Genomic DNA, 26,149 nt, shown 5'->3' with positions numbered 1-26,149 from the left:
TCTATTATTTAGCACATTGTGCACGCCCTCTTAGACTAGACTTGCGTTAGGCTTTAATTAGGCTTTTGTCAGTTAATCGAAATCCGTGCGGCATTCTGGGAGTTAAAGACAGGCCTGACGGGTTCTCTTTAAACATGCACAACTGGCGTTCATTTCATATGTGTTCGCTTAGCATGTAATCCTCTTAAGCTAAGTATCCTCCAGCGAGTAACTCGCGACAGTTCTCGCCGACTGCGGATAGCAATTCGTTTAACGTGCTTCCGCCGAATATGTCTCGCGGTAATTTTCCGCAACTGCGGTCTGAGCGAAGGCGTGCCAGATTAACGAGGCTTTCAGGATGGTGAATAAGCGATCTCTTCAGAGTTCCTTTCGGGAAGTTAATTGGCCTAACTCGCTTAATATAATGAGGAACTTATAGACGTTTCAAGCGCACACAGTTTAGCATCTATTGGAAAGTATTAATTTTTTATTAATAACTCTCAAGGGAGCTGAAGTGGGAGCTCTGTTTAAAATCGTCGCTTTATTTAAGTTATCTCTATATAAGCTATCTCTGTAGAATAAAATAAATATAACTGATGTGCCTAAGCATAATTAATTAATATTGTGATCCTAAGGTGCTCGATACCCACGACAGAGCATCGATATTTCGATACTTTTCATGCTATTTTCTATAATTTGAACGCATTTTCGATTATCCCACGCTCGCGTGGAATCGCGCAAAATGTTCATTAGGAACGTTCGCGTCGCTATGCGATCGAGAAGAGCACCTCATCACGCCGCACAAAAGCGGAAACAAAGGCGGACGCGCCGTTGGTTATTCCGTATACCCTCGGCGCGGAATGTGGGTCCGGGGGGATGCAGCGGATGGTGCAGCGCCAATGCCATGCATCTCCGCGCGGAGAATGCCGCAGGGCGCGACGTCCGAGACGCGGATGGAAGCTTTAAAGATCCGCTCTCTCGCCGGTGTCGTCGAATTGGGTCGAAATTCAGTGCCGCTGTGCACGGCACCAGCGAGAGTCGAAGCCGAGGGAAAAGGTTCGTGAGGAAAATTCGCGACGTCGCGTCGTCGATTTCGTCGGAAATAATATATAGACAAAATTTTCGTTAATTGCAAATAAGTGGCTCTAATGCTTCCAGAAATGCGACCAGAATTTCTATCGCCCTTGGCTGTTCCGTAACGGTTTACGTAATGTTTCAACGTGTATATGACAGCGTAAAGCGATATAAAGATTTTTCATGAGACGGCTGTTCCATAAGCATGATGTATTTGTATTGTTGAGAAAGTTAAATTGATTGCTAGCAAGTCTGTGCTTGTAATGAGCTGCTTGAGATGATTGATTCGGTACAGGTGTTTATAGAACAAGATGATTTATACGAATGTAAATCTAGATCTGCATCTAATCTCAATTTGAAATGTAAAGTTTAGTTTACGTGCTTATAAAATTATGCACAAAAATATTATTACGGATGTTATTGATTAATACAGAATAAATAAAGTATATATCTATTAATTGTAATTAATATATACTTTATTTATTCTATATTAATTAATCTCTCTTTATAAATATCTCTTTACAAGAGACCTAGAATATATTTAAATGTAATGTATAAAGAAAAAGAAGTTGTTAGATTTGTTATTGTATTTTTTATACGATGCTTGTAATAGAAAATCAAACTTTTCACTTCTAAATATTATCTAAGTAGTTAAGTTTTATTATGTTTCATAATATAACAGTTTTCATATGCAAAACAAAGTTTGAGACAATCTAAATAAGATGCCTTACATTTCTTAAAAGTCATAAAACTGTAAGGAAAGATGACTTACAGTTCCAACTTCGTCATGGAATAAATTTGTCGAAGCTAGTTACAGGAAACTGCGGTAGTTCGGACATGTTCCATATAACATTTTGACTTCCCCGTAAACATGTCCCGATAACGAACGGCAGCGGATAGTTGATCTGATGTCCGATGTTTCTCCGATGTTACAGATATATCTTCCTACTTATATACACGGCGGAAATGGTGATAAAATCAATCGCGAAGGGATTTATACTGAACAAGTACACTTATCTACGGAATCCCTGGAATTGGTTGGACTTCGTGGTGATTACCAGCGGATACGCCACTATCGGGATGGAAGTCGGGAATCTGGCCGGTCTCAGGACGTTCAGGGTGTTGAGAGCACTTAAGACTGTATCCATTATGCCAGGTAATATAGCGAATCTGTGGCACGTATTTCTCGCCGCGTTTGATTCGACCGAGAACGGGAGTGCTGAACAGAGTTCCTCTATATTAAAAAGTTGCAACGACGATCTCTAGTTCAATCTTTTGAAAACTTAATGAAAAGAAAACATCGAAACAGTTAAATTGAGAAATTTAGCTTTAGTACACAATTTTTGCGAGGCGATTACTTTACGTAATTAAACGTAATACAGCGATTATTATACATTTCTTTTCTCTTTGATTGTGAGTTAAAATATGTATTTACGAATATCGCGAATAAAACAACTGAACGCGAGTGTATATCGATGTGTATTGATTACAGTTGACAAAATATTAAGCATCGGTTTACGCTGCAGCGATTAAATGCGCGCGATCAATAACAGTAGACACGTATTAATTAGCTGCAGATAAACTGACCGCTTCTTGTATTAATTCTGGCTTTAAATCAAGCCCGCATTTATATACCGTTCGCTGAAATGAGCATAAACAATTGCTCCGAATAGCTAAAAATCGCTTGCTTTTGCGTGCCAGCGTAATGCAACGTGATTTATCGCGTTAATCCATTCGCATGACAGAAACCGAATGACGTATCGCGGCAGAATTCGTAATACAGTTGCGGGCTTGCGTTTATTATTCAGATATTTATACGTATCTTTTTTTGACACCCATTATTATTATTATTGTTATCTTTACAATATCGTGCATTAATGGCTTGGTCGAAATTACAATATTCCACATCAGAATTCAACGCAATGTTCCGCATACATAACTAAACGTTCGCGGCACGTACGTCTATTTTTTGCGGTCGCGTATGATTGCGTATTAATATATGCATGAGAACGTTTAGCGGGACGTCGGTTCCGTTCGCGAATCGCTCGCATTTATCGCGTAATCGTTTCCCCTGCGCAACCTCTTGCAATATCCAGCACCGAAGATCCACTTGGTGGGACTGCACGTTTGCAAATTTGCGACAGTGTGTTAAAGGGAATTGCCGAGCTTTCGCGTCACGTGGCTACATCGCGCTCGAATCGAGAGAGAGAGAGAGAGATTTGCGATCCTTGATCGGTTATGTGTCACGGCCAAGTATGTTCGCAATGGGCAACGATGGATTTGACATTTGCGATATGGAATCGTCGATAGGCAGTTTACGGTGATGCGTACAAAACGAGAGCAAAGTGCGATCCGATTTTTATCTTTGATTTACCGAGCCGAGGAATTTATGGGTACGATCAAATTTATGAAGAAAGGTTTATTTATATCCGCATTTTCCCGAGAACAATTCTTAGAATTGAAAATTATCCGAAAATGTTTGGTGTCTGGGATCGCTGAAGCTTCAAATCTCTCGAATGATAATGCCACATTATCATAAACGTGCGAAGGTAGTTTGCATATTTACGACAATGTTGCATTATCATCTGCACTTTTGTGTCGCTTTTCAAGTCAAGATACCAAGTACCTTATAAACTTAAGTTAAACTTCAGGTTTACTTTAACTTATTATAATTTCTTGAATATGCGTCGAACATTTCTCTACAATTTCATTTAATTAAACTTTTTGTTTATTTTTTTTCTTAATTCTTCCAGCTTGTTATCGAGATCGTCGTACGATTTACAAAAATCGTGCGTTTAGATACTGGCCGTTCTATATTTATTCACGGGAAATAAAAGTGATGGATGAAAATTATCTGGCAAGACGCGCAAGGCGAAACGATAATAGTGGCACAACACGCCGAGCGGCCTTAGACCGAGTACGTCGAAACTTCAGCGCGAAATAACAAAGCGAGAGGACGGAAGGCAAGGAAACGGATGGCTAAGGCAATTCTCGGTCTCCAAATTACAGAGATCAAAAGGTATAATGGGAGACCATAAAGCGGCAGTCCGTCTCTGGCTACTCGAACGAAAAACACAAAGCGGCTGCGGCCCCAGGATGGCGGAAGCGGATTTAAGTCTCCACGGTGAAGAGATGACGGGTTGACCTGGTGTACAGAGAACGGCGAACTTTGACCGAAGTTCGAAGGAAACTCGAATGCGGTGAATGTCGTCTCTTGGTGATCCCATGGACCGCCACGGAGATTATTCCTGATATTATCGAAACCGTTCCGTTTCGCATCTATCGTACGTCCGATGAAAGGGACTGTGATTTATCTTGACGGTCCGTCTGATATCGATTTCAAATGCCGCGTGTGCAAATCGAAAAAGTGCGCGAATGTACACGGCTATTCATACCGAACATGATTTATTGATTCGACTGGAAAAAGCCTTTTGCCCAGTGCGTTCCAATATCGGAGTAAAAACCTTGGTAAAAAACAAACTAGATGAGAAACTTTTAATATTCGCGAACATGCATGATTAACGCTGCAAATTAAGGATCTTCGATCCCCCTAAGATTCTCTTTGGTAATCTCGAAAAATCGTCTAAGTTATACGGGTCGAGCGCATACGACCCGATAAGATAAGAGATCGAAGTGCATTTCTAGCACGGCGTTTTTGAGAACACAATCGAAGGCCGCGGGATAGCTTGCTCGTGCTTCGCGAGATTCTTAAAGATCGATGAAATGAATGCCCCCGCTAACGATACGCTAGAGTGAATGACGCATCTTCGACAGTAGGTCAATAGGATGTCTCTCAAGTAAAGCTGTTCGGAAAAATCGGCTACGACTTTGCGAGACTAACGACGGACGTTAATAATCTAAGACACGCACGAAGATTAAACTGTTTAATAAATTAGAAAATGTGAGAATATTACTTGCCGCGCGCGAAAACTTTTAACTATTAATATTAAGTAACTTAGGCCACTTAGGCCGGGTTCGACCAAACTTCGATCAACTCCATCGGCGATTAGTTCAACCGGCAAAATTGCTTAAAGCAAAATTTCTAACTACATAATGCGTTGTTCTTAATCTAATCTTTTTTCCATGTAATAAACAACAAGAAATTAATAATTCTATCCATGTTAACAAAAGTATTTGATAAGCTAATTACTGATTAAGTTAATCAGAATTTGGTCGAAGTCATCCCTAGCTGTTAAGAAGAATTCTATTAAAATAATCTACACACAAGCATGTACATTTGATATTAAAGAAAATTACGTGAATTGTGATGTATGTTGCAGGTCTAAAAACTATCATCAACGCGCTGTTACACAGCTTCAAGCAACTTGCCGAAGTAATGACGCTGACAATTTTCTGTCTGATGGTTTTTGCACTGTTCGCCTTGCAAGTTTATATGGGCGAACTTAGGAATAAGTGTGTGAAGCATCAAGAGCCGAATGCCACACAAATCGACTGGAGGGAGTAAGTTATTTTCATTATTACGCTTGCGTAAGATCAGATTTTAATTAATTCCGAATTTTTCTCCGAAATTGAGAAATGTTCTCATTCGTTTAAATATATCCGCATTATTTTTAAATATATTCGAATTATATTAAGCAAATTTTAAACATTAGGCAATATTGATTCTATATAAAATGTTTATAAAGTTTTCATTTTCATGAATTAAGTATACAATTCTAAATAACTGATAGATTGACATTTAGTTATTTCACAAGATATTAGATTTCATATTAGCACTGTCAGTTTTTTGTTCATACTTCGAGGATTTTTATCGTGAAACCGAAATAGTTGCAGATAATTTAAACTCGAAAAATAATTACTTTTGGATATTTCTGACATTTCTCTAAGCTTATCACAGAGAATTGTATATAGGAGAACTGCGAAGTATTATATTAAACCGGTAGTTGAAAATATGATTCCGCAAAATTTGCTAGAGAGATATATTACATAACGTAGCTGAAACTGTTTGATATTCCAATGCAGAGACTCTCGTGTTATTTTTGCGTATTTTCAAATACAAACGTGCTTCTTAATTAAAATATTATCCTACACAAAAATTGTATCGACTTTAACGAAAAAGTAGTATACATTTATTACGATTTTTCTCATCGCAAAATTGTTAACGAAGGGAATGCAATGAATCCCTAAATTTTCATAAATCACGATTTGGTGATGTCCAATACGAAACTAATTGATAAATGATACATTAAGACACTTATTCGTATCGTAAAACAGATCGTGAAGGAGGAAATGTTCGCTTAAACACGAGGACAACAAAGGATCATTACGAGTAATCAAGATGAACGTCCTGTGCATCGTCGTAGATATGTAAATCGTGCAGGATTGTTTAAAGCAGCGCTTAATCGTCGCTGTAGTCCGACCATAATCAACGACACGGTTTCCGCAAGCGTAGTGGTAAATCCAAACAGTCTGGTGCCTAAGACCAATGGAATTAACGAGGAGTCTAGTAAACCCCTGTAGCAAATGCATGCTCAATCTCTTAACGAATACACAGAGAGTGTTTTGCCTCTGAGCAATTATTGTTGCTAACCGAAATAAGATATATTTCGAAAACACTCTGCGCTCGGGCACACTCTGCGCGGCTGACTATTCGTCGACCATAACTACTTGCGCCGCCAGAAATCATTTCCCTGGTGGCCCTGGTGCTATCCTAAGTAGCTATTATTCAATCTCTTTTATATAAATCGATAAAACAACATGAAATTAGTGTGAATGAAATATCGTGCAAATCCGTGACATATCAAAACTATCTTGAGTATTTTGTATTATTACATTTCGAAAAGTAGTCGAAAGAAAGAGCAAGTTTTGATTAGGCGAGATAGATCAGAACGATAAATACGAAAACAAAGCACATGTCGGGAATATGTTTGTGTCGTAATCCGTCACTCGGCGGCCGGTGTGGTGCACCGCGTCCCAACGAGCATTATTCGTTTCCGCATCCTCAGCGCGAGCGCGGCGCGCGTTTACGAGCATCGTTATCAGGTTTCCGGTCGCGATGCCAAACGGGCCGCTCGCCGCGTGCTTAGGAAGCTATCCGTCGGCGGATCTCATTGTCCGCGCTTCCCGAGCCCCGACAGCATCGATCCGCGTTCGGTGCACGTCCCGTCGGATCGTGACGCGTGACGTGACGCTCTTCGGGGAGACGCACGGATGCGCCGTTACGCGATGCACCGCATTAAAACTAAGAGGCACTCTCGAAAAGCACCGCTCTTTTTCTACGAGAGTCAAGTACACGGGGTGATTTATGCGAGGATATGCGCGCGGCTCGAGGTGGAAAAAAGTGCGGATACTTGCAAAAAACGGGAACGTTGCATTATTTATGAACTCGATTCCATAAGAAGAGAACCCTACGACTCGCATGCGATAAGAATTATTGTAAATTATATATCATAAATTATTATGATATTATATAAATTCAAGTTATAAAATATTGGCTGATGGCAGAAACAATAGAATGCGAACAGCTTATTCGATTTCTGATTTAGATTTCTGCGAAATTTATTTTAAAACTTATCTCGAATAAGATTTCCCTCAGGTTAAATTTAGATTTTGCAAAACTTGCTCTAGGTAAATTTATATAATTTTTCATGTTCAAATTAAAGTAAATATTAATAATATTAATAATGAAGGATGGAAATATAGTTCAAGTTCACTTTTTGTTAAAGAAACGATCGCATCTGTAACTCTGTATCAAATGGCAGTGAAGCACTATGTGGCAATTTGTTCCGCTCGGATATCCCGCTTCACATCGATTAAACTGAATGGTCGGTAGCGTTGTATTTCTGTCGCGGATAGGTATCGCTATACGATACGATGATCTTGCTGCTCGTCATGACGGGGAAATGCGGCCGCAGGCGAAAGCCCATATAAGCAAATAATACGCGTATTCTCGCCGTATTAATTCTCGCCGAATGCAGCCACACGATTCCCATTTCATATCATTTAGGTAATTGAAGCTGTGGTCTAGAGCCAAATGCAGCGTTAAATCAAAACGAGAAATAAAATTAATCTTACTCTGTGTTGATTAAACTAATACTGACGCGACGCTCATCTCTGGCTATTATATATCAATAATTCAAACTAATTAATAATATGGTTTCTGAATAAAAGGAGAAACGTTATACGTGTGGAAATTATGCATTCTGTCATCAAATAATCGTGATTTACAGTATATTCTGGTAAAAAAAAAAGTATGTTTGTAACCACTTGTAAACGCGCTATCCTACACATCTATCTTCTACATTGTCACGTTTTTTTTATCGAATTTTACTCGAAGCTGATTCGATTCGTTCGCGCCGTATTGGACAGCAGCAAATTGAGGAAAATTGATCTGATAAATTGACTGCCGCGCGACGGCACATAGAAAGGCGGCAGGATATATATAATTATCTCGCTTTAAATCTCCGGAGATCGCGGAGCCTTGCGGGACCTGACACAGGAACGCTAACGGAATTTTCGTGTCGCCAACAGGTGGACTTGGAACTCATCCAATTGGGCGTTCGACGAGGACGAGGAGCCGATTATCTGCGGCAACGTAACCGGCGCCAGGTTGGTGTCTCTCCCTGCTTATCCCCGATCCCACTTCAGATAAGCTAATTCGAGAGACGCGAGGGTCGCGTTACCTCTCGCGTCAACATCTCCTCTCACTCTCTGACAAGTGCCACTCGATTTCCCCCTCGCGAGGAGATTGCGCGGGAGGCGAGAAAAATGGCAAATTGCGAGGATGTCTCTCCGTGCCGATATACGTCTGTCCTGTAGCGAAATCTCTCAACGTCACGTTCATTCTTCTCGGTACTGGAGCAGTCGAAGAAGTTTTCGACACCCCGACGGAAATTTCATCCCACGCTGTGGAAAGATTTGCCCGACATCAAGTAAAGCGTTTGCAAAGAGAACTAGTTTTCAGTCACAGAAATTTCACGGCTTCTTGAAAAGAAAATTAATGGACGAAAACAAGAAAAACAAACGGAAACAAAATATATTAACAGAAATAGCTGACAGTAATCTAATTGAAAATAGTATTGTTGATTCAATAACAGTATTAATACGTAATTCTCTTGTTTTAATAAACCTGTTTGTCTCATTATTAAAGTAACAAAATTATTTTGAAATAGATCGCTAATGCTGTTGAAAAATAGGTCGTGTAGTTTTGAGAATTTTATAGTTATTCTCCCACACCACACAATTTAGATATTTAAATAGAGAATTACGTTTAGATGAGGGTTGGTTTGTCCATAAAAATGATTCCGCTTTCGTAACGTGTTTCATCACGCGCTGCAAAACGTGTATACGGCGAATTGCGTCCAACGTCGAGTTCCAGAAACATAATACTCGTTCTCGATAAGACATAAATCACCCGTTGATTATCGGCGATTATGTAAAATCAGGGAGCTGTTACAGATAATCACCGACGATATTACACGATCGTTTCTCATATAGCTGCCAGTTAATCACGAGCGACGTAAGGATATTTCCATTATGATATCCGGTTATACTCGATCTCGCGAGCGTGCCATTCGTCCGATCGGTTTATTTCGTGCATTCTAGCGAACGTGTGCGAGGGCATCTCTATATATTCATCGATTTTCGGCGAGCATCTATTCCCCAAATGATTACATCGGGCGCACGTACGCGCGACGGAATTCGTTCGGCTCATATAAATAAGTTTGCAAAAGCTTTACTGCTTTACGGCGGCTCACGAACTTTACAGCGCTCTTTCGGTGTCGATGTCGGTGCGGTGTCCCGCGGAAAGTAGGCTTTTTATTCGATCGATACGTCCGGGCTGACGGTTTCTTTGCACTTTCGATGACATTCCTGTAAAGAACTCGGCCAACCGAGGAAATATTACGCTTATGACAATTTTTCATGGATATTATTCGAAATCCAAATATTTGGAAACATCCAGATTTCGATAATTATTATTATCTTTTAATCATGTAAAGAACGTTGCGTGAAAAAAGAATGAATGAATAATGAGACCAAGACGATAAATACATATTTTTTGTCTGAGAGAGAAAACGTTGCAGAACATGATGACAAGAGTTAAACAGTTGTGATTTTACAATGTCAATTTTGCAAAATAATGAGGCGTTAATTATTCTTGCCCAACAAATGCAGGGTAGTTGATAATTGCACGGACTGGGCGTGAATACTAACGCGGTAAAGGCTAGCAGCGAATAATATTTCCACACTTGATGCTATACTGCGGACACTTGAAACGTTCTCACGGCTATCACGGATATTGCAGCGTCGGCAATGTGGGTCTTACCTATTTTCCAGGCACTGCAACGAGAGCTACACTTGTCTCTGCGTTGGCCCTAATCCAAACCACGGTTACACCAACTTCGATAATTTCCTGTGGTCGATGCTCACAACCTTTCAGCTGATTACCTTGGATTACTGGGAGGACGTCTACAACAAGGTCGCCGTCTGAAAGATTTTTCTTTGTTCGTCTCGCGGTATAAACGGGAATTGTAGCAAAAGTCGTAAGCTTTTTCGTGCTTCCAAATTTCTACAACGTGTCTTTCATACAAAGTTATATAAAATTCGCTATTCGTTTTGACCTGCTTTTCTCTGAATTTATATTAAACGAACAATTCAAGGAAATTAGTGGAGGAGCGAATTTAATGTTTAATAAAAAAAAACTGTTTAATAAAAAAATACACGAAAATGAAGATAATCGTTTCCCGTAGTTTCTTGGGCTTTGAATATAATTACTTTTTACCAAATTGCTCTACTATGTCAGAATTTTAGAAAATTTGCAATTAAAGTTGCAAAAAGAATGTAAAAAAAAATTAATTTTTTGTTGAACAGTGGTTATCGGATATCACATACATAAATTGAGATTTATATAGAGTGGATTTATATTTTTTGCGAGTGAAATTGAAATAGTTGCATCATCCAGAAAAATATCAGCAATATTTCAGCGTATCATATTTGTTGTCATAAATATTTTATAGGGCCATTCGTTATAAAAATGATAAATAAAGTTTCGCGGAAACAGGTGTTGTCGGCATGCGGACCTATTAGCGTCACGTTCTTCACAGTCGTCGTTTTCTTTGGATCATTTTATCTGCTAAACTTGATGCTGGCCGTCGTGGCGTTGAGTTATGAAGAAGAAGCCGAGATTACGAACGAGGTATGCCATCCATTTCGAATTTTTATGTACACCCATATTTTATACCTTAAAGCTGAATTTCGAAATACCACTGCGAAATATTAATTCGAGAACACCACTCGAAATATAAGTAAAACAGAGTTATGTTTACTTCTACAATAATGCACTAAAAATTCGTAATAACGTAATATATGTCGATCGTTTATCATTTTTATCACGCCTTTTATGACCCTCTACATGTAGCCGAGTATTTCCGTGTGCAGGAACGAAGGAAAGACTTGACGGATTATCGTGAGGATTCGACGTTCAGTTTCGATCCGTCGAAAATCAACATTAAGACACTGACGAAAGATAAACAGAAGAGGATAGACGCCCGTAAAGGTGTCTTGCTCAGCAGTTATACGAGGAAGAAGACGCGCAGAAGAAAACGCGGGAGGAGCAGCGCCGGTCAGGAGAAAAACGGTGGTGCACGCAGCAGGTTTCTATATCCGTATTTACGACCGACTTTTCTACGGCTCGATTTGTCACGACCGTTGTTATCAGACACGCATGTCGTGCACATTTACTGAGTCATATGAATAAAATGGGGCTTTTTAGTCTTGTTTAACTGAGAAAATGCTAAATACAAAACACATCAAAGTTGTTTATGTTTAAAATTAAAACATTTTTTTTTCTTTAAAAAAAGAAATTACTGAGAATTATATAAAAGAAATGCTTTTAGCTTTTTTTAATACTTGGAAAAATATAAATGAAAATGTTTAAATGTTGCTTCACGTATAAAGCTTTTATAAATGAAGAAATTAAAGAGACATTTTGTTTTTGCTCTTATTCGAAGAAAATAACGCTTTGTAACAAAACTATGAGTGGAAATATTAAAATATATTTTCATGTGCATATTTGCTTTTCTAAGTAAAAAGTTGTAGTAAGTGTAACGAAAGCGGTCTTAATCCTGTCAGCATCTCCGCGCTAAAAGTATTCAGTGCTTTCGTGCATTTATCGTATACGGAAGGTTAAAGTAATATCTAAAACACCCGTATACATATATACATATGTATATATATGTATATACATATAATGCAGCTTGCTGCGAAGTCGTTAAACTGCAGCAAGCTGGTTCTGGAAAGACAGAAAGAAAGAAAGAAACATCGTAAACGCCCTCATTTCCAAGAAACTGTAATAAAAGAAAAGAAGGGAAATGTGCTTGCCTTGCAATCTCACAATGGTAGGCCATACAATATGGAACTCATATTCCAACGAACTTTGTACAATCTATCTCAGAATTATCGCTACTGTCTTCATCTACGGTTTCTTTTATCGACTCGCAGTCGTTTTATATTTAGCGAAAATTTGATCGAACGCTTTTTATTTAATTACTTGCAGCTAATTTTCCAATATATTACAATGCTGTTAAATCAAAGTTTACTTAAAATGAATTAGAGGATAAAATTTTGTTATTTATTTGCACCTGTAAAAATTAATGCATTAATTTTTTATTTTAATTGCTTATAATTATTGCTTATAATTATTGATTTGAATTGTTGGTACTTTGATTTTTTATTTTAACAGAAACTAGCTCCATCTTGATTAAAGAAATTAGAAAAAAAGAATAGCGATTGTTTATTATTAGTTTAAAGAAATTAATTGTCACATAAATCAAAAAGGGCTTTACTTCCTGAATGACACAAAATTATTTTCTCATATAATTTATAGGTAATTCCTTGTAACAATCTCATTATAAAAAATTAATTTTGTTTAAATCCTTTTTTTATCTTGCATCATATTTTTTATAAGTTTTCAATACATTGATCAACAAATTTTAACAATAAATTGCAAACTTTCTTTGAGTTATTAAATTTTAAAACTACATAAACGCTGGAATGACCTGATTTAGTAATACATACAATCAGGAAGTGCCTGGGTATTCCCAGAGTTAATGTCAATATTATAAGCATCGATTTCGCGTAGAACCTAGCTGCAACTCCATACAGTCCCGAGTCTAATTAGTCTAATTAGTCTAATGCTTCGAATAATCGTTGTTTCATCCGGTACGATCCTAGCCCTTTAAAATTGCAGTTTGCTAGATCGCGTAGCGATTAGGAACTTAAACGTCTATCACACTGTGAATTAAGTATTTATGAAAATTATATATAGAATGATATAGAAATAGAAGGAAATAATCTCAAAATAATCTCAGTTGAATAATATTTCTCCGGATATTCTATAACATGAAAAATTAAAGAAAGCTGCTGTCAAACATTAAATATAAAAATAATATTAACTATACAATATATGCATTCTTAAAACTCAATATTTCTCGTTTAGATTTCTTTGTACAGGATAGGATAGTTTTTTTTTTTATAAAACATTGAATTTCTTCTGAAGTATAACGTTGAATTCTATTGCAGATCAATTACACCCAGTCCGAGTCCAAGTCCCAGGCACTCCAGTGTACGGCCTTGCCACTTGCCGCTCCAGAACATTAGTCCCAGACCGCCGGAACCCAATACGGTTCACCGGCTGGCGCCGAATCGGGGTATGTTGCACTCCAGGCAAGCCAGCAACAATAGCAATCAACAGTCGTCTTTGGATGACTCCGGGGTGGTGGATGACCACGACGGCGACGATGTCACGTCCGCCGAGGAACATGACAAGCGGGAACATCGCGTCGAGAAGTCGCAGGAGAAATCCCCGAGGGAGCACGGCAGGGTCCAACCAGCCCAACAAATGCGCCCGGATTGCCCACCGGCGCCGGTCACCGTGTCGGTGAGGACTGGCAATCGGGAGATTCGAGTGCTCAAGTGCAACGGGGTCAAAACCAAGAAACATATGTACGCGCTGCCGCCAGAGTACCTGTCGCATATTGTAGTTTTAGGTGAGCGAGAACTACGGCATGCTGACAGCGTTTGTTTACTGAAATAATATTACTATATAGTAATTGAATTAGCAGCTTGAAATATTTTTGGATCAATTTTTGAAGTTGATTTTTCCCCAATTGAGATACTGTGGAAAAATTTGTCAACCTCTCTTTTTCAATATTGTTATTGTGATTTAATTAAAATTCATGATTCTCAATGTTGAATGTTTCAAAGTTACGATAGATAATATTTGTTGCGCGAGTTATTTTATATAACTGAATTGGCGGACTAAAATTTGTCCTCTAATTAATTTAGCGCCATGTTTTGTTTAACCATATATATAAACTGTGTGCGATATATTTTTAGTTAAAATCAATTAATATTTGTTTTTTTAAATTACATATAATTCTGTAATTAATTAAAATACTTAATATTCAAAGCTTGCAATAGATAATAATGGCGCATGGACTGCATTATTTATCCAAAATTAGCTGTTTTAGTACACTATTTGTATATTCCGCGAATGAGGCATTATAATTTTATTTTTAGTATATTTTTTTTATTAAATTAAAAATATTTAGATTTGTTAAATGTACGTTAAAGATAAAATAACGTATTATGTAATTACAGATGATCTTCCAGATAGAAACTGCGATAAGTGTATTCAATGCTGCGTTGATTATGAAGGATGGCTGAGATTTCAGAACTGTCTGTATAAGGTAAATTTATTGATACCCGCTTTTCTAAAATCTTAAAATTGATCCGGGTTAGTTACGAATTAGATGTGATTGGCCTAAATAAACGATCACTAATTACCATCGGACCGAAGTAAAACATACTTAACGTTGACCTGGTTCTACCCACACGAGATAGTTTTTCGAGGCGCGTAATCATATTAGGATTTACTTCGTCCTTCGTCACGTTTCACTAATTCAATTTTTAGGATTACAGAACGTTATTTCCAAACGTGATAGCAATATCTGGACATTTATTATTTGGACTTAATTTTTATTCTTTTCTCACTTTAATTTAAAAAGAATAAAAATTGTATAATAATAAATTACTTTTATATTTATATATAATATATTATAATAAATTTCTAATTTGTAAAAAGAGAAATTCTTAATATTAATCTAATAAGGAATCAAATCGTATGCATAAATTGAAAAACTATCTTTCCGTAATCCTGTTTTGTGACATAAAAACAAATCGCAGAATATATATAATTTGCGTTAAGGTGGTCAGAGATCCCCTGTTTGAACTAATGATCACCCTCTGCATCGTCTTGAACACCGGCTTTCTGGCGATGGAGCATCATGGCATGAGCGAGTCGATACGGCAGGCGCTCAACATCGGCAACAAGGTGTTCACCAGTATCTTTACGTTCGAATGCTTCCTGAAGCTCCTGGCGTTGAGTAAGGACTTCTTCAACAATGGCTGGAACAACTTCGACTTGATCATCGTTTCTGCGTCGCTTATCGATTTAACGTTCGAGCTAGTGGACGGTCTATCGGTGATACGTGGTCTCAGATTGTTACGCGTTCTAAAGCTCGCGCAATCCTGGACGACGATGAAGGTCCTCCTCAGCATCATCATCTCAACGATAGGCGCGCTGGGTAATCTGACCTTCGTGCTGCTGATCGTGATCTACATATTCGCTGTGATCGGCATGCAGTTGTTTAGCAAAGACTACACCCTGGACAAGTTCTATCCGGATCCGGTGCCGCGATGGAACTTCAACGATTTCTTCCATTCGTTCATGATGATATTTCGCATTCTATGCGGCGAGTGGATCGAGCCGCTGTGGGACTGCATGCGTGCGGAAAGGGACGACGGGCCGGGTACGTGCTTCGCGATATTCCTGCCGGCTCTGGTGATGGGCAACTTCATGGTCCTCAACCTCTTCTTGGCGTTGTTGCTCAACAGCTTCAATTCCGAGGAGCTGAAGCAGAAGAAAGAGGAAGTCCGCGATGAGTCGAAGCTCGCGCGTTCGTTCGACCGCATACGGTCGATCGTGCGTAAGCAGAAGCATCAGAAGGAGAATTCCGAGAACGAGAAGAATATCCGGCTGGAGCAGATCGTGCGCGAGGTGATGGATAAGTCCGACAAGGAGAAGTACGCGATACAGGAAACCGTGCTGAGCCTTCCCAAAGACAATATTTATAATAGATCGTATCAGGAGAGTCTCAATCAGCCGGTCTTCACGTACGATCCGATCTATCGTCAGGCTACTCTCACCACCTACTGTAGTCAGAGCAGTCAGGAGACGGTCAAGGAGAACAAGAAGCTGACCGAGAAGGGCAACAGCAACGAGACCAATCCGGAGGAGAGTATAGAGCTGGAAGTGCTGAAGGACGTCAACCCGGACGAGGAAGTAGCCATGCTGCCGGAGGAGAAGCCGACCATACAAAACGATGAGAACATAGCGAAAAGGCCCTGGCATGCCCTCGTGAGTTACGTGGACGAACTCACGGTCGGAGGTAGAAGAGACAGTAAGGGAAGATATATCGACGGGATGGGCTCGTTTCCCGGGTTCGGCAGGAACAAGCAGCGCAAGGAGCCGCTTGATTGCCTTCCCCAGCACTGCTACCAGAAGTAAGATGCATTTCTAGTTTTATCGGCATTTTTTAACATATAAAATGAAAACGTACGTTGCATATCCACTGAAATTATTTATGACGAAAATCAAAATCAGATCGAAAATTATATTTTAAGAACTCCCACTTTATAAGAATACGAATTCAGGATTCTTAGTTGATTACTTGTTTGCTTATTTGGTTTCATTAAATATTTAGATTGCATTTGGAATAATGTTCGATATGATTGTTTAGGTGTAGCTGTATCAATCGTTGCCTCGCCACGGATCTCGGCAAGAAGTGGATAAGAGTTCGTACGGCCGTCCTGTCGGTCGTGGACACGCCCGCTTTCGAATGGATGATCCTAGTTTTAATTTTCGCATCTTCCATAACGCTGTGCTTCGAGGACATCTACTTAGACGACAATCCTTTTTTAAAGAAGCTTCTCTATTGGACCAATCTTGGCTTCTGCGCACTTTTCAGCGTCGAGATGCTCCTGAAATGGCTAGCCCTAGGCTTCTGTAAATACTTCACCAGTTTCTGGACAATCCTGGATTTTATAATCGTTTTCGTAAGTACGATCAGAGTCTCGCGCCCAGTCGATGTAAAATGCAAAACTGTGTGCGATCGCATACGTGTGGCATGAAATGTGCTTGTCGATTCCTTTGCTTGCCTCCAAATATTATGTATTTGTATTCAGGATGAGCCATCTAACTTTATAAATAACTTTATAAATACTTGCAATTTTTATTGTTAACGAGAATTATAAAATGTTTGTTGTACGTCGTTAAATGGTGCAAAATATAAGTCAAGTTAATATGCGCACTCTTTTCGAAACTCTTTTAATGATCATGATCATTAAGTTTTTTATTCAGCAACTTCTTAAGTTTATGCTGATAATGAACATTGTAATAATTATTTTATGCCGCGAACTTAGATGGTTCAACTTGTAAATATGATAAGATGAAATTATTGAGATCATATTGGATGAAACACGCGTGATAATTGTTTGTACGTTGTTTCCGTGTTCCTTTTTTATGTGTTTTATGTGTGGTCCCGTGGATCCAGGTATGTTGAAAGTTACATGTTTCAGTACGCTTCCATTTGTATCGCATTAATTTAAAATATATTTATATTTACCGCAAACGCATGTTATACATGTATATTACTTTTTTATTAATTATACATGGATTACCAGATGAATAATGTTTGCATTATTAATTGAACTCACATATGCATGAAAGAAATAATTAACAAGTCAGTCAAATAAGAGGAATCTGTTAAAACGTGACTATATTAATAAAATATTTTCTGATCTCTGATAAATTGTAGTGTTTGCATTTGTAAAGAAAGTCTTAAAAATAATATGTGTTATATATTAATAAATATAAGCTGACGTTTACTTATATATATTGTGGTTTTAAGATATGTCGCTGTATGCATTATAATACAAGAATTACATGCAGTGCCTTCAGAAACATAAAAAGAATGAATGTATTTATTCTTTTCATGCATATGTAGTTTGCGTGTTTGCTTGCTCAATGTAGCTTGTAAATTTAATTTCCTGCACAATTTATTCGTTACTCTCTTTGTTGCATAAGAATTTCATTAATTAAATATTTATTTGTAATTCAACTGCACAATAAATACAATATAGAAATAGAAATTTCCGGATTATTTCAATTAAAAGTCAAATGTGTGACAAACTTCATTTTATTTTAATTTTCTACATGCGTATAGTCGCAGTCACTCTTGATATATTTTTTAAAACGCTCGAGCACAATTATGTTTATAATAATTATTAGACTATTCTTAAAACTCGTACATTATTGTACGCAAATATTAAATGCAAATACATTATTTAAAATTTTGTTTGTCAGAATTTAAGAATCTAATTTGCATGAATTTCTTCACGTGCGTTTAATAAGATATATTGTAAATAAATTACGCTTTTTCTCGAACAGGTATCTATGTTTAGCCTTTTGATAGAAGAAAATGAGAACCTTAAAGTATTACGATCACTGAGGACACTACGCGCCCTGAGGCCGCTGAGGGCGATCTCGAGATGGCAAGGCATGAGGGTAAATATTGCGTAGACCAAAAAAACCTACGAAAGTCCGTTTGAAACACGAACGACACAATATGTGAACGCGGTTGTTGCGTATCATTGAGAGGATTTTTCTTCCCGGCTCACAGATCGTAGTGAACGCGTTGATGTATGCGATACCTAGTATATTCAACGTGCTCCTCGTCTGTCTCGTGTTCTGGCTTATTTTTTCAATAATGGGCGTCCAGTTCTTCGGCGGCAAGTTCTTCAAGTGCGTCGACGAGTACGGAGAAATGCTGGATATTTCGGTGAGTGTCACTTCATTCAGATCTGATTATCAAGGAGGACGGTACGAGAGAAGAGAGTAAACTATATTCAGACACAGATCTAAATTTATTATAATCAACTATAACATAATTTTTTAATTAGATAATGACATTAAAATATTTAGATTGGAAATTAGTAGTCGTATTACATTCGCTTTTATGAAGCAACATCAGTTTCATTATCCGGTAATGATGCTCCAGTATCAATTTCATTATATAAATTATGCACATTGTTAGTTTTAATTATGACAATCAAATTTTGGCAATAATAATATTTTTCATGAACGATACAAGTTAATATATCAATTTAATCATTATTTAATATTAATTCAGGATTGATCATTTTTCTGACGCAATCATTTCGATTTCAGATAGTGAACACTAAGGAGGAGTGTTTCAGCAAGAACTACTCTTGGGAGAATAGTAAGATCAGTTTCGATCACGTTGGCCTCGCCTACCTGGCTTTGTTTCAAGTGGCAACCTTCGAGGGATGGATGGAAGTGATGGAGGACGCTGTGGACGCGAGGGGGGTGGATCTGCAACCGCAGAGAGAGGCGAATCTCTGGGCCTATATCTACTTCGTCATATTTATCGTCTGCGGTTCATTCTTCACGCTCAATCTCTTCATTGGAGTGATCATAGACAATTTCAACATGCTGAAGAAAAAGGTGAGCGATGGTCTGGTGAAATTTTAATCTTTAAAATATTATTCTATTCTTCGTCGCGTGAGAAATAGTCCATTTTATCAAAACAAGAGTAATTATTTGCGTCATATAATCACGAAAAGTTTGATATAAAATGAAGAAAATTATTCGTTAATAGATATTTAACTTTATTAGCTTTGTTCATGCGAAATTATTTCTTAACAATTTTGAAGAAACGTATCTTTGATACTAAATTATTTAACACTTGATATTTTAATGATTGATAAAAGTATTTAAACTTATTAAGTATATTATTTCTTAATATGCGTAGCAAAGTATGTTTTTTTACGGATTCTTATAAGATTTTTGTGACTGAATTCTAGAATAATGAAACAACGATTTTTCTTTCAGTACGAAGGTGGGGTGTTAGAAATGTTTTTGACCGAAAGTCAAAAACACTACTACACTGCCATGAAAAAACTCGGCCGTAAAAAGCCACAAAAAGTTATAAAACGTCCGCTGAACCAATTCCTCGCAATGTTCTACGACCTGTCCAATTCTCGCAGGTAATTGTATGATTCTATGTGGCAAAAAGAAGCACACTGACACTTTGAGCAAAGAATTGTGTTGCTTATAATTGTTTCTGTTGATGGTCATACAAATTGATGTTATTAATAACACTTTGGCAACCAACTTTATTCTTTATCAATCTTGTGACAGTTAAAAATCTTTGCAAGTTTTCTTTGCAAAAAGCATTATTATAGTTAAACCGTAACTCAATTATTTTAATCGGGAAATAACTTTATCTTTATCTTTTTAAGTATAAAGTTTTTTTTATTTTATGTTACATATATTTATAATTTTTATAGGTATTATTTCTCTACTACGATATCGATTTCTTTATAAAGTCATTTTTTTATTACAATTATTCAATTCAACTCACTTTTCTCTTCAAGAAATTTTGTTATCTAATAAAAATTTTTATTTATATAGTAAGAATATATTTATAAAATTATCATCATTGCGATGTAGCTTAACAATTGTATATGTACACATTGTTTAGTGTATCTCGCGTATTAATTTTTTCCATCTAATTCGAGGCAACTGTTTGGTGCCAAAGTGTTAATCTGGCTTTTTTTTAACGCAATCAAATGCACGTGTGTGTTATTCGTTGCAATATAACGTAATGAATGTATAGAAATGGTGTGGTCGAAATGACGTAAAAGGGTATCATGCGAGTTCGATATGGCGGTCGTACTGTGCAGCACGCGTTCGATCGCAGTGCATCGCGAGCAATGCGGCAGGTGTATATTTCCCTTGCAATTCACAGATATCTTAAATTAAATCATTAGCAAGCAAGCGATTCTTTACTCTTCGTTTTTGGTATTTTAATTAATATTTCATATTAATTAGTAAATATTTGTTGTCTCCAACAATCAAATTGGCCTTGCCAAGTATATCAAATTGCTTCACGGCAATTCGCGCGGTTGTTAACGGTTTAACACGACCAGATGTCTGTGCCGCAAATTGTTATTAATAGAGTAGTTTCAAAGCTACGACTGTACACCTCTTCGTTGCTCACGTCGCTGTGCTTGGATGCGTGTTTCACAGGATTCCCATCCATGTATTTTATTGAGATTTGCAATCAAGATCGTATAGATAGGTTCTCGCAGATTGCTACCGTTATTATCACCGGTGGTCAACAACTCACAAATAATAAATAAGAAAACTGACGAAAGAAGAAGCGTTTAAACATCGATCAGCTTTCTATATTAGTAGCGATCTACAAAATCTATTATTATCTTTGTCATCATTCATCAACAATAAGAAGACAACTTTAGATCGCAAAAAGTTGAGGTAAGGAGAAATATATTTCTCTGCATTTTGAAATAGTTCTTTAATTTAATCGACCTATTTTTTCAACAGCTTTATATACTACCCGTATAATTTTCTTATCGACTATATATTAATTCGTAGAAAGTTTTATTTTTGTACAACCCAGATTATTTTTATATTAACATATGTAAAAATGTCCAAAAATAAAAAATCTCTAAATAATATTACATATGTAACTTTTTAAGATCAGTGAATTATATTATAACGCAGATCAAAATCTCTTCTTTTCTATATTTTTAGTTACCAGATTTAATACCGATTCAATAGTAGATAGTCTACATATATCTGTTTTTCGTGCAGTAACATTTTTCTGCTCGAACCTGTGCGAGCTTCTTGTAATATGTATACAAATCGCCGTGACACAATGCGTGAATTTTCTTTTCAGCTTCCAGGGGAGGCAAGACCGCGGAAGATAAATGTCGCGACTCTACAATCCGTTTCTCGGAGTAATGGGAAATCAATACCCACAGGACATTAACGCTCGCCGCCTCTCTAAATTGTAGATACACAATGTCGATATATAGTGATACAATTGTGCATAATAGACGAGATAAGCTGTAGGAGCTTACCTAAACGTCGTAACTTTATAATTCTGCACGCGGGGTTTAGATATACTTTCTCTTCTCGTAAAATCCATGCAAATGTAAAATTAGCTGCACAGTAGCGGAATATAGAATTATTACAACAGTCTCGTGAATTACGAGTAAAAGTTCCACTACTTTAATTAAACTTTTTTATCAAGCTTACGGTTATACGTTTATAGACATGCCGTTACATATAACACATATTTTTGTCACGATTAAAATAGACTGACACGATTTGCAGTTGAGATTTGTGATTCGAGATTGACATATTTGACACAATTAAGATTATTTACGTCGCTGCCCCTTTTCCGAGAGACTGTTCTGAATGAATGCTAAAGTTAAATATCATATTTATTCCGCCAGCGGACACTATTTACGTCACTTTCACCGCACAAATGTTAAACGTGCATGCGCTGCTTTGACACTGCAAGAAGAATAACAATTAATTGTTGAGCGATCTGCAAATTTATCGCAAGAGGGAATACGATCTGATCTTTCGTATGACTTTCCAGATTCGAAATAGCTATCTTCGTTTTGATATTTCTCAACATGCTGACGATGGGGATCGAGCATTACAATCAGCCACATCCCATCTTCTTCATCCTCGAAGTGTCGAACGCGTTTTTCACGACTGTTTTCGGCCTGGAGGCGATCGTCAAAATAGTAGGTCTGCGTTATCATTACTTCACCGTGCCGTGGAATCTGTTCGACTTCGTGCTTGTGTTGGCGTCCATCCTGGGTATTCTGATGGAAGACATCATGATAGACTTCCCTGTGTCCCCGACGCTCTTGCGAGTCGTGAGGGTGTTCAGAATCGGCAGAATCTTGAGGCTCATTAAAGCTGCGAAAGGTATCCGCAAGCTGCTCTTCGCCCTTGTCGTCAGTCTTCCAGCGCTCTTCAACATTGGGGCCCTACTGGCCCTGATCACGTTTATCTATGCCATCATCGGCATGTCTGTTTTCGGGCATGTCAGGAAACAAGGCGCATTGGACGATATGGTCAGTATGAACAGTTATAGAATACTTACTTGCTTAATATTAAGTTTTAAATAACACGTACAGAGTTTTTATTATGTTATTTTTATTTATATTATTTTATGTTATTGTCATTAATCTTATTATGTCTTTTTTTTCAATTAAGATTATATTTGTGCATTCTGAGGTAGAGAGATCTTTTCGATTTACTTCAATTTATATATTCGTAGGACTTAGGAAGAAAATATTTTTAGTTTATCCTAATAATAATTTGTTAAACTTAATATCTTGCTTCATAGGTGAACTTCGAAACCTTTGGTAGAAGTATGCAGCTGCTGTTCCGTTTGATGACGTCGGCTGGATGGAACGACGTGTTGGAATCGCTGATGGTGCAACCACCTGAATGCGATCCCACTCCGAACAGCCGACAGATGAACGGAGATTGCGGATATCCCTTGCTAGCGATCACGTACTTCACATCATTTATCATTATCAGCTATATGATAGTCATTAACATGTACATTGCCATCATCTTAGAGAATTTCAATCAAGCTCATCAAGAGGAGGAGATTGGCATCGTCGAGGATGACTTAGAGATGTTCTACATCCGATGGTCGAAGTAAGATATTATTCTCCTTGCTATTCTAAAGAAGAATTCTTTATTCGATAAGTCGTATATAAAGTATTCAAAATTATTCAACCATATGTCTTGAAAAATACTAATTTAATAGCAAAATGATAGAAATTTAATGGTATTACGATGACAATCTCGCCGCAACTGAATTAAAATTTGTGTTTTTCTAGGTATGATCCGCATGCAACGCAATTTATCAGCTTCTCGCAGTTGAGCGACTTTATAGCGAGCCTGGACCCACCGCTGGGGATATCAAAGCCTAACGTAGTAGCGTTGGTCAGCTTTAATCTTCCCATCGCAAGGGGTAACAAGATTCATTGTCTGGACATCCTACACGCGCTCGTCAAGCACGTTCTTGGACACGTCGAGGAATCAGACGACTTCAGGAAGCTGCAGGAGCAAATGGACGTCAAGTTCAAGAAGCAGTTTCCGACCAGAAAAGAGTTGGAGATAGTGTCTTCCACGAGAATTTGGAAGCGGCAAGACAAAGCTGCCAGGTTAATTCAGCGCACCATAAGGGAGTACATTGCGTGAGTATGACTACCTTTTTATTGGACACATGATATTTTTTGTAGAAATTAAGTAGCTTCTCATATAAAGAGACGATTATTCTTTAGTTAATTTCAATCTAGCAAAGCTAAAATTCAAAACGGTAATATTACAACTAATAATATTCATTAATAACATTTATAATATGAACATTTTATCTCATCTGTCAATATGTTACATAATCTCGACGTACGCGCAGAATGAAGAAGGAGCGCGAAAGAATCGCTCAGGAGGTGGACTCGCAGACGCAGACTTCGAGTCCGGGTGGCATGGACGGTAGGGGCGGGGGTGGATGGAGCGGTAAGCTGTCAGCCCTGCTGCACGTGCACCGGGGGAGCCGGGCCAGTAGCCGCAAGTCCTCCAGGGCCAGCGACGCCAGCGATCTCAGCGAACTCGGCACCGCTTCGGCGTGGCTGTTCCCGAATCTTCCTCTGCTGTTACTCTCCGGCGCCACTGGAACCCACGAGGACCTGCAACCCCCGGCGCTGACCGTGTCCCGTCCCTCACCAACCGCCGATCAACCCTCCGCTGCCTCCAGCTCCGGCTCGGACTCCCACGCTACCGTCAGGTTGGTTTATTCTCACGTGGTAGCAAAATAATATCTTTGGAATTATTCAAGAATCTTCTCTCACTCTTTTAAATGATTATTTTGTCACATTAAATTGCTGATTGAGACAAACTATGTTAAATGCTTTCTTAATTAATTAAATAAGTCAAATGTATGATCTCGCGAAAATTTATTTATGCCATGTGAAATATTAAATAACGAAGAAACAATTGCTGTTGAAAATATTTCCTTTAAATTTAATTTCGACTAATTGCGGAGGATAATATACGCATATGATCGTATTAGCCTGAGGAGTTTGGACTTATATTAACAGTTAAGTCGTGTGAATTGCCGATACGTGTCGTATAATTAATTCTTACACAACATGCCATACTCTGTGCCCATAAAATTAATCTAGTTTCTTTCCCTCTTCAAAACTCCTCAGGCAAGAAAACGAGCAGGTAAAGCTGAACATATACTTAGAATTCTTCAAATTTTAGCGTTTGATCTGTATGGTTGTTATATGAGATGAGAATTTTGAGATTTCAATTAATTAGCGGTTGAAGTATTGCGTATATTTATCGTCAGAAAATAAATAGATTCGTTTGTCACTTAATTCATAGCCATGAAATTAGTACGCTACAAAGTATAACATTGTAAATGCGAAAGTACAACGCAAACATTTTAACGGATTAGTAAATACGTTAGCAGAGATTAGAAGATAATAGAAGCTCGTTGCACATAATCTACATTCTCGTAATAGCTCATTATACGATTATAAATTCATTATCATGCTTATCGACTTATCGTAATTGTAGTTGGACAAAAGAGTTTGGTATTATTGTTACTACATTGATTATTGCAGCACATTAATGGTATTTAGATACATCATTAGCGTAATTTTATCAGCATTATGTCATACTTCAGTCTAGCGGACTTCAAAGAAGACATTTTCTCCAGTCGGGATGTGCAATCGAATATTTAGCATGTGTTACATGTATCTGTAACAATCCCGTAGTAAAAAAAAGTCTAATTTTGTATAAATGAAGAAACGTTTTATTGATATTGCTGCAAGGAGTATGTCGTTGCTGTTTTATTTATCGTACATTGTTTTTTAAAAGTTGCAGGCACACGTGCAGAAGTTTTCTTCATAAAATATACATTCAACAGTATCTTTATAATTATTTGTCTCGTCCTACAAATATCTTATTGTAACGTTCGAGACAAATTGTTCATAGACAATACACTTGAGTATATCCTGCAAATATCATATCACCAAGAAACAGTAGTACATCACTGTACAAAAACTGAGAACGTTAACAGCGGTT

At 37.7% G+C, this 26,149-nt stretch overlaps 1 protein-coding gene across 3 annotated transcripts in view; it reads left to right on the top strand.

Annotated features, from left to right (window-relative positions):
• Window positions 1-26,149, top strand: part of LOC139772665 (sodium channel protein 60E) — a 97,253-nt gene that overhangs the window by 60,729 nt on the left and 10,375 nt on the right. For 2 of the 3 annotated variants that reach the window (XM_071706519.1, XM_071706522.1), the window contains exons 3-20: window positions 1,989-2,209; window positions 5,334-5,514; window positions 8,545-8,622; window positions 10,351-10,492; window positions 11,075-11,209; window positions 11,452-11,666; window positions 13,594-14,060; window positions 14,674-14,762; window positions 15,281-16,638; window positions 16,875-17,190; window positions 18,584-18,700; window positions 18,816-18,974; window positions 19,364-19,660; window positions 20,048-20,202; window positions 22,629-23,115; window positions 23,391-23,710; window positions 23,896-24,255; window positions 24,474-24,842. In XM_071706519.1, the coding sequence (XP_071562620.1) occupies window positions 1,989-2,209; window positions 5,334-5,514; window positions 8,545-8,622; window positions 10,351-10,492; window positions 11,075-11,209; window positions 11,452-11,666; window positions 13,594-14,060; window positions 14,674-14,762; window positions 15,281-16,638; window positions 16,875-17,190; window positions 18,584-18,700; window positions 18,816-18,974; window positions 19,364-19,660; window positions 20,048-20,202; window positions 22,629-23,115; window positions 23,391-23,710; window positions 23,896-24,255; window positions 24,474-24,842 (5,466 nt within the window). Of the gene's footprint in view, window positions 1-1,988; window positions 2,210-5,333; window positions 5,515-8,544; window positions 8,623-10,350; window positions 10,493-11,074; window positions 11,210-11,451; window positions 11,667-13,593; window positions 14,061-14,673; window positions 14,763-15,280; window positions 16,639-16,874; window positions 17,191-18,583; window positions 18,701-18,815; window positions 18,975-19,363; window positions 19,661-20,047; window positions 20,203-22,628; window positions 23,116-23,390; window positions 23,711-23,895; window positions 24,256-24,473; window positions 24,843-25,266; window positions 26,139-26,149 lie in introns of those variants that run through there. The other variant, XM_071706520.1, reaches the window with a different exon arrangement.

This window comes from Temnothorax nylanderi, unplaced genomic scaffold (assembly GCF_030848795.1).
Source record: "Temnothorax nylanderi isolate EJ_2023f unplaced genomic scaffold, tnyl_v1.0 TNYL_tig0052_pilon, whole genome shotgun sequence".
Lineage (NCBI taxonomy): Eukaryota > Metazoa > Arthropoda > Insecta > Hymenoptera > Formicidae > Temnothorax > Temnothorax nylanderi.
Note: the sequence above shows the minus strand (reverse complement) of the source record. Positions and strands in the feature narration are given on the sequence as shown.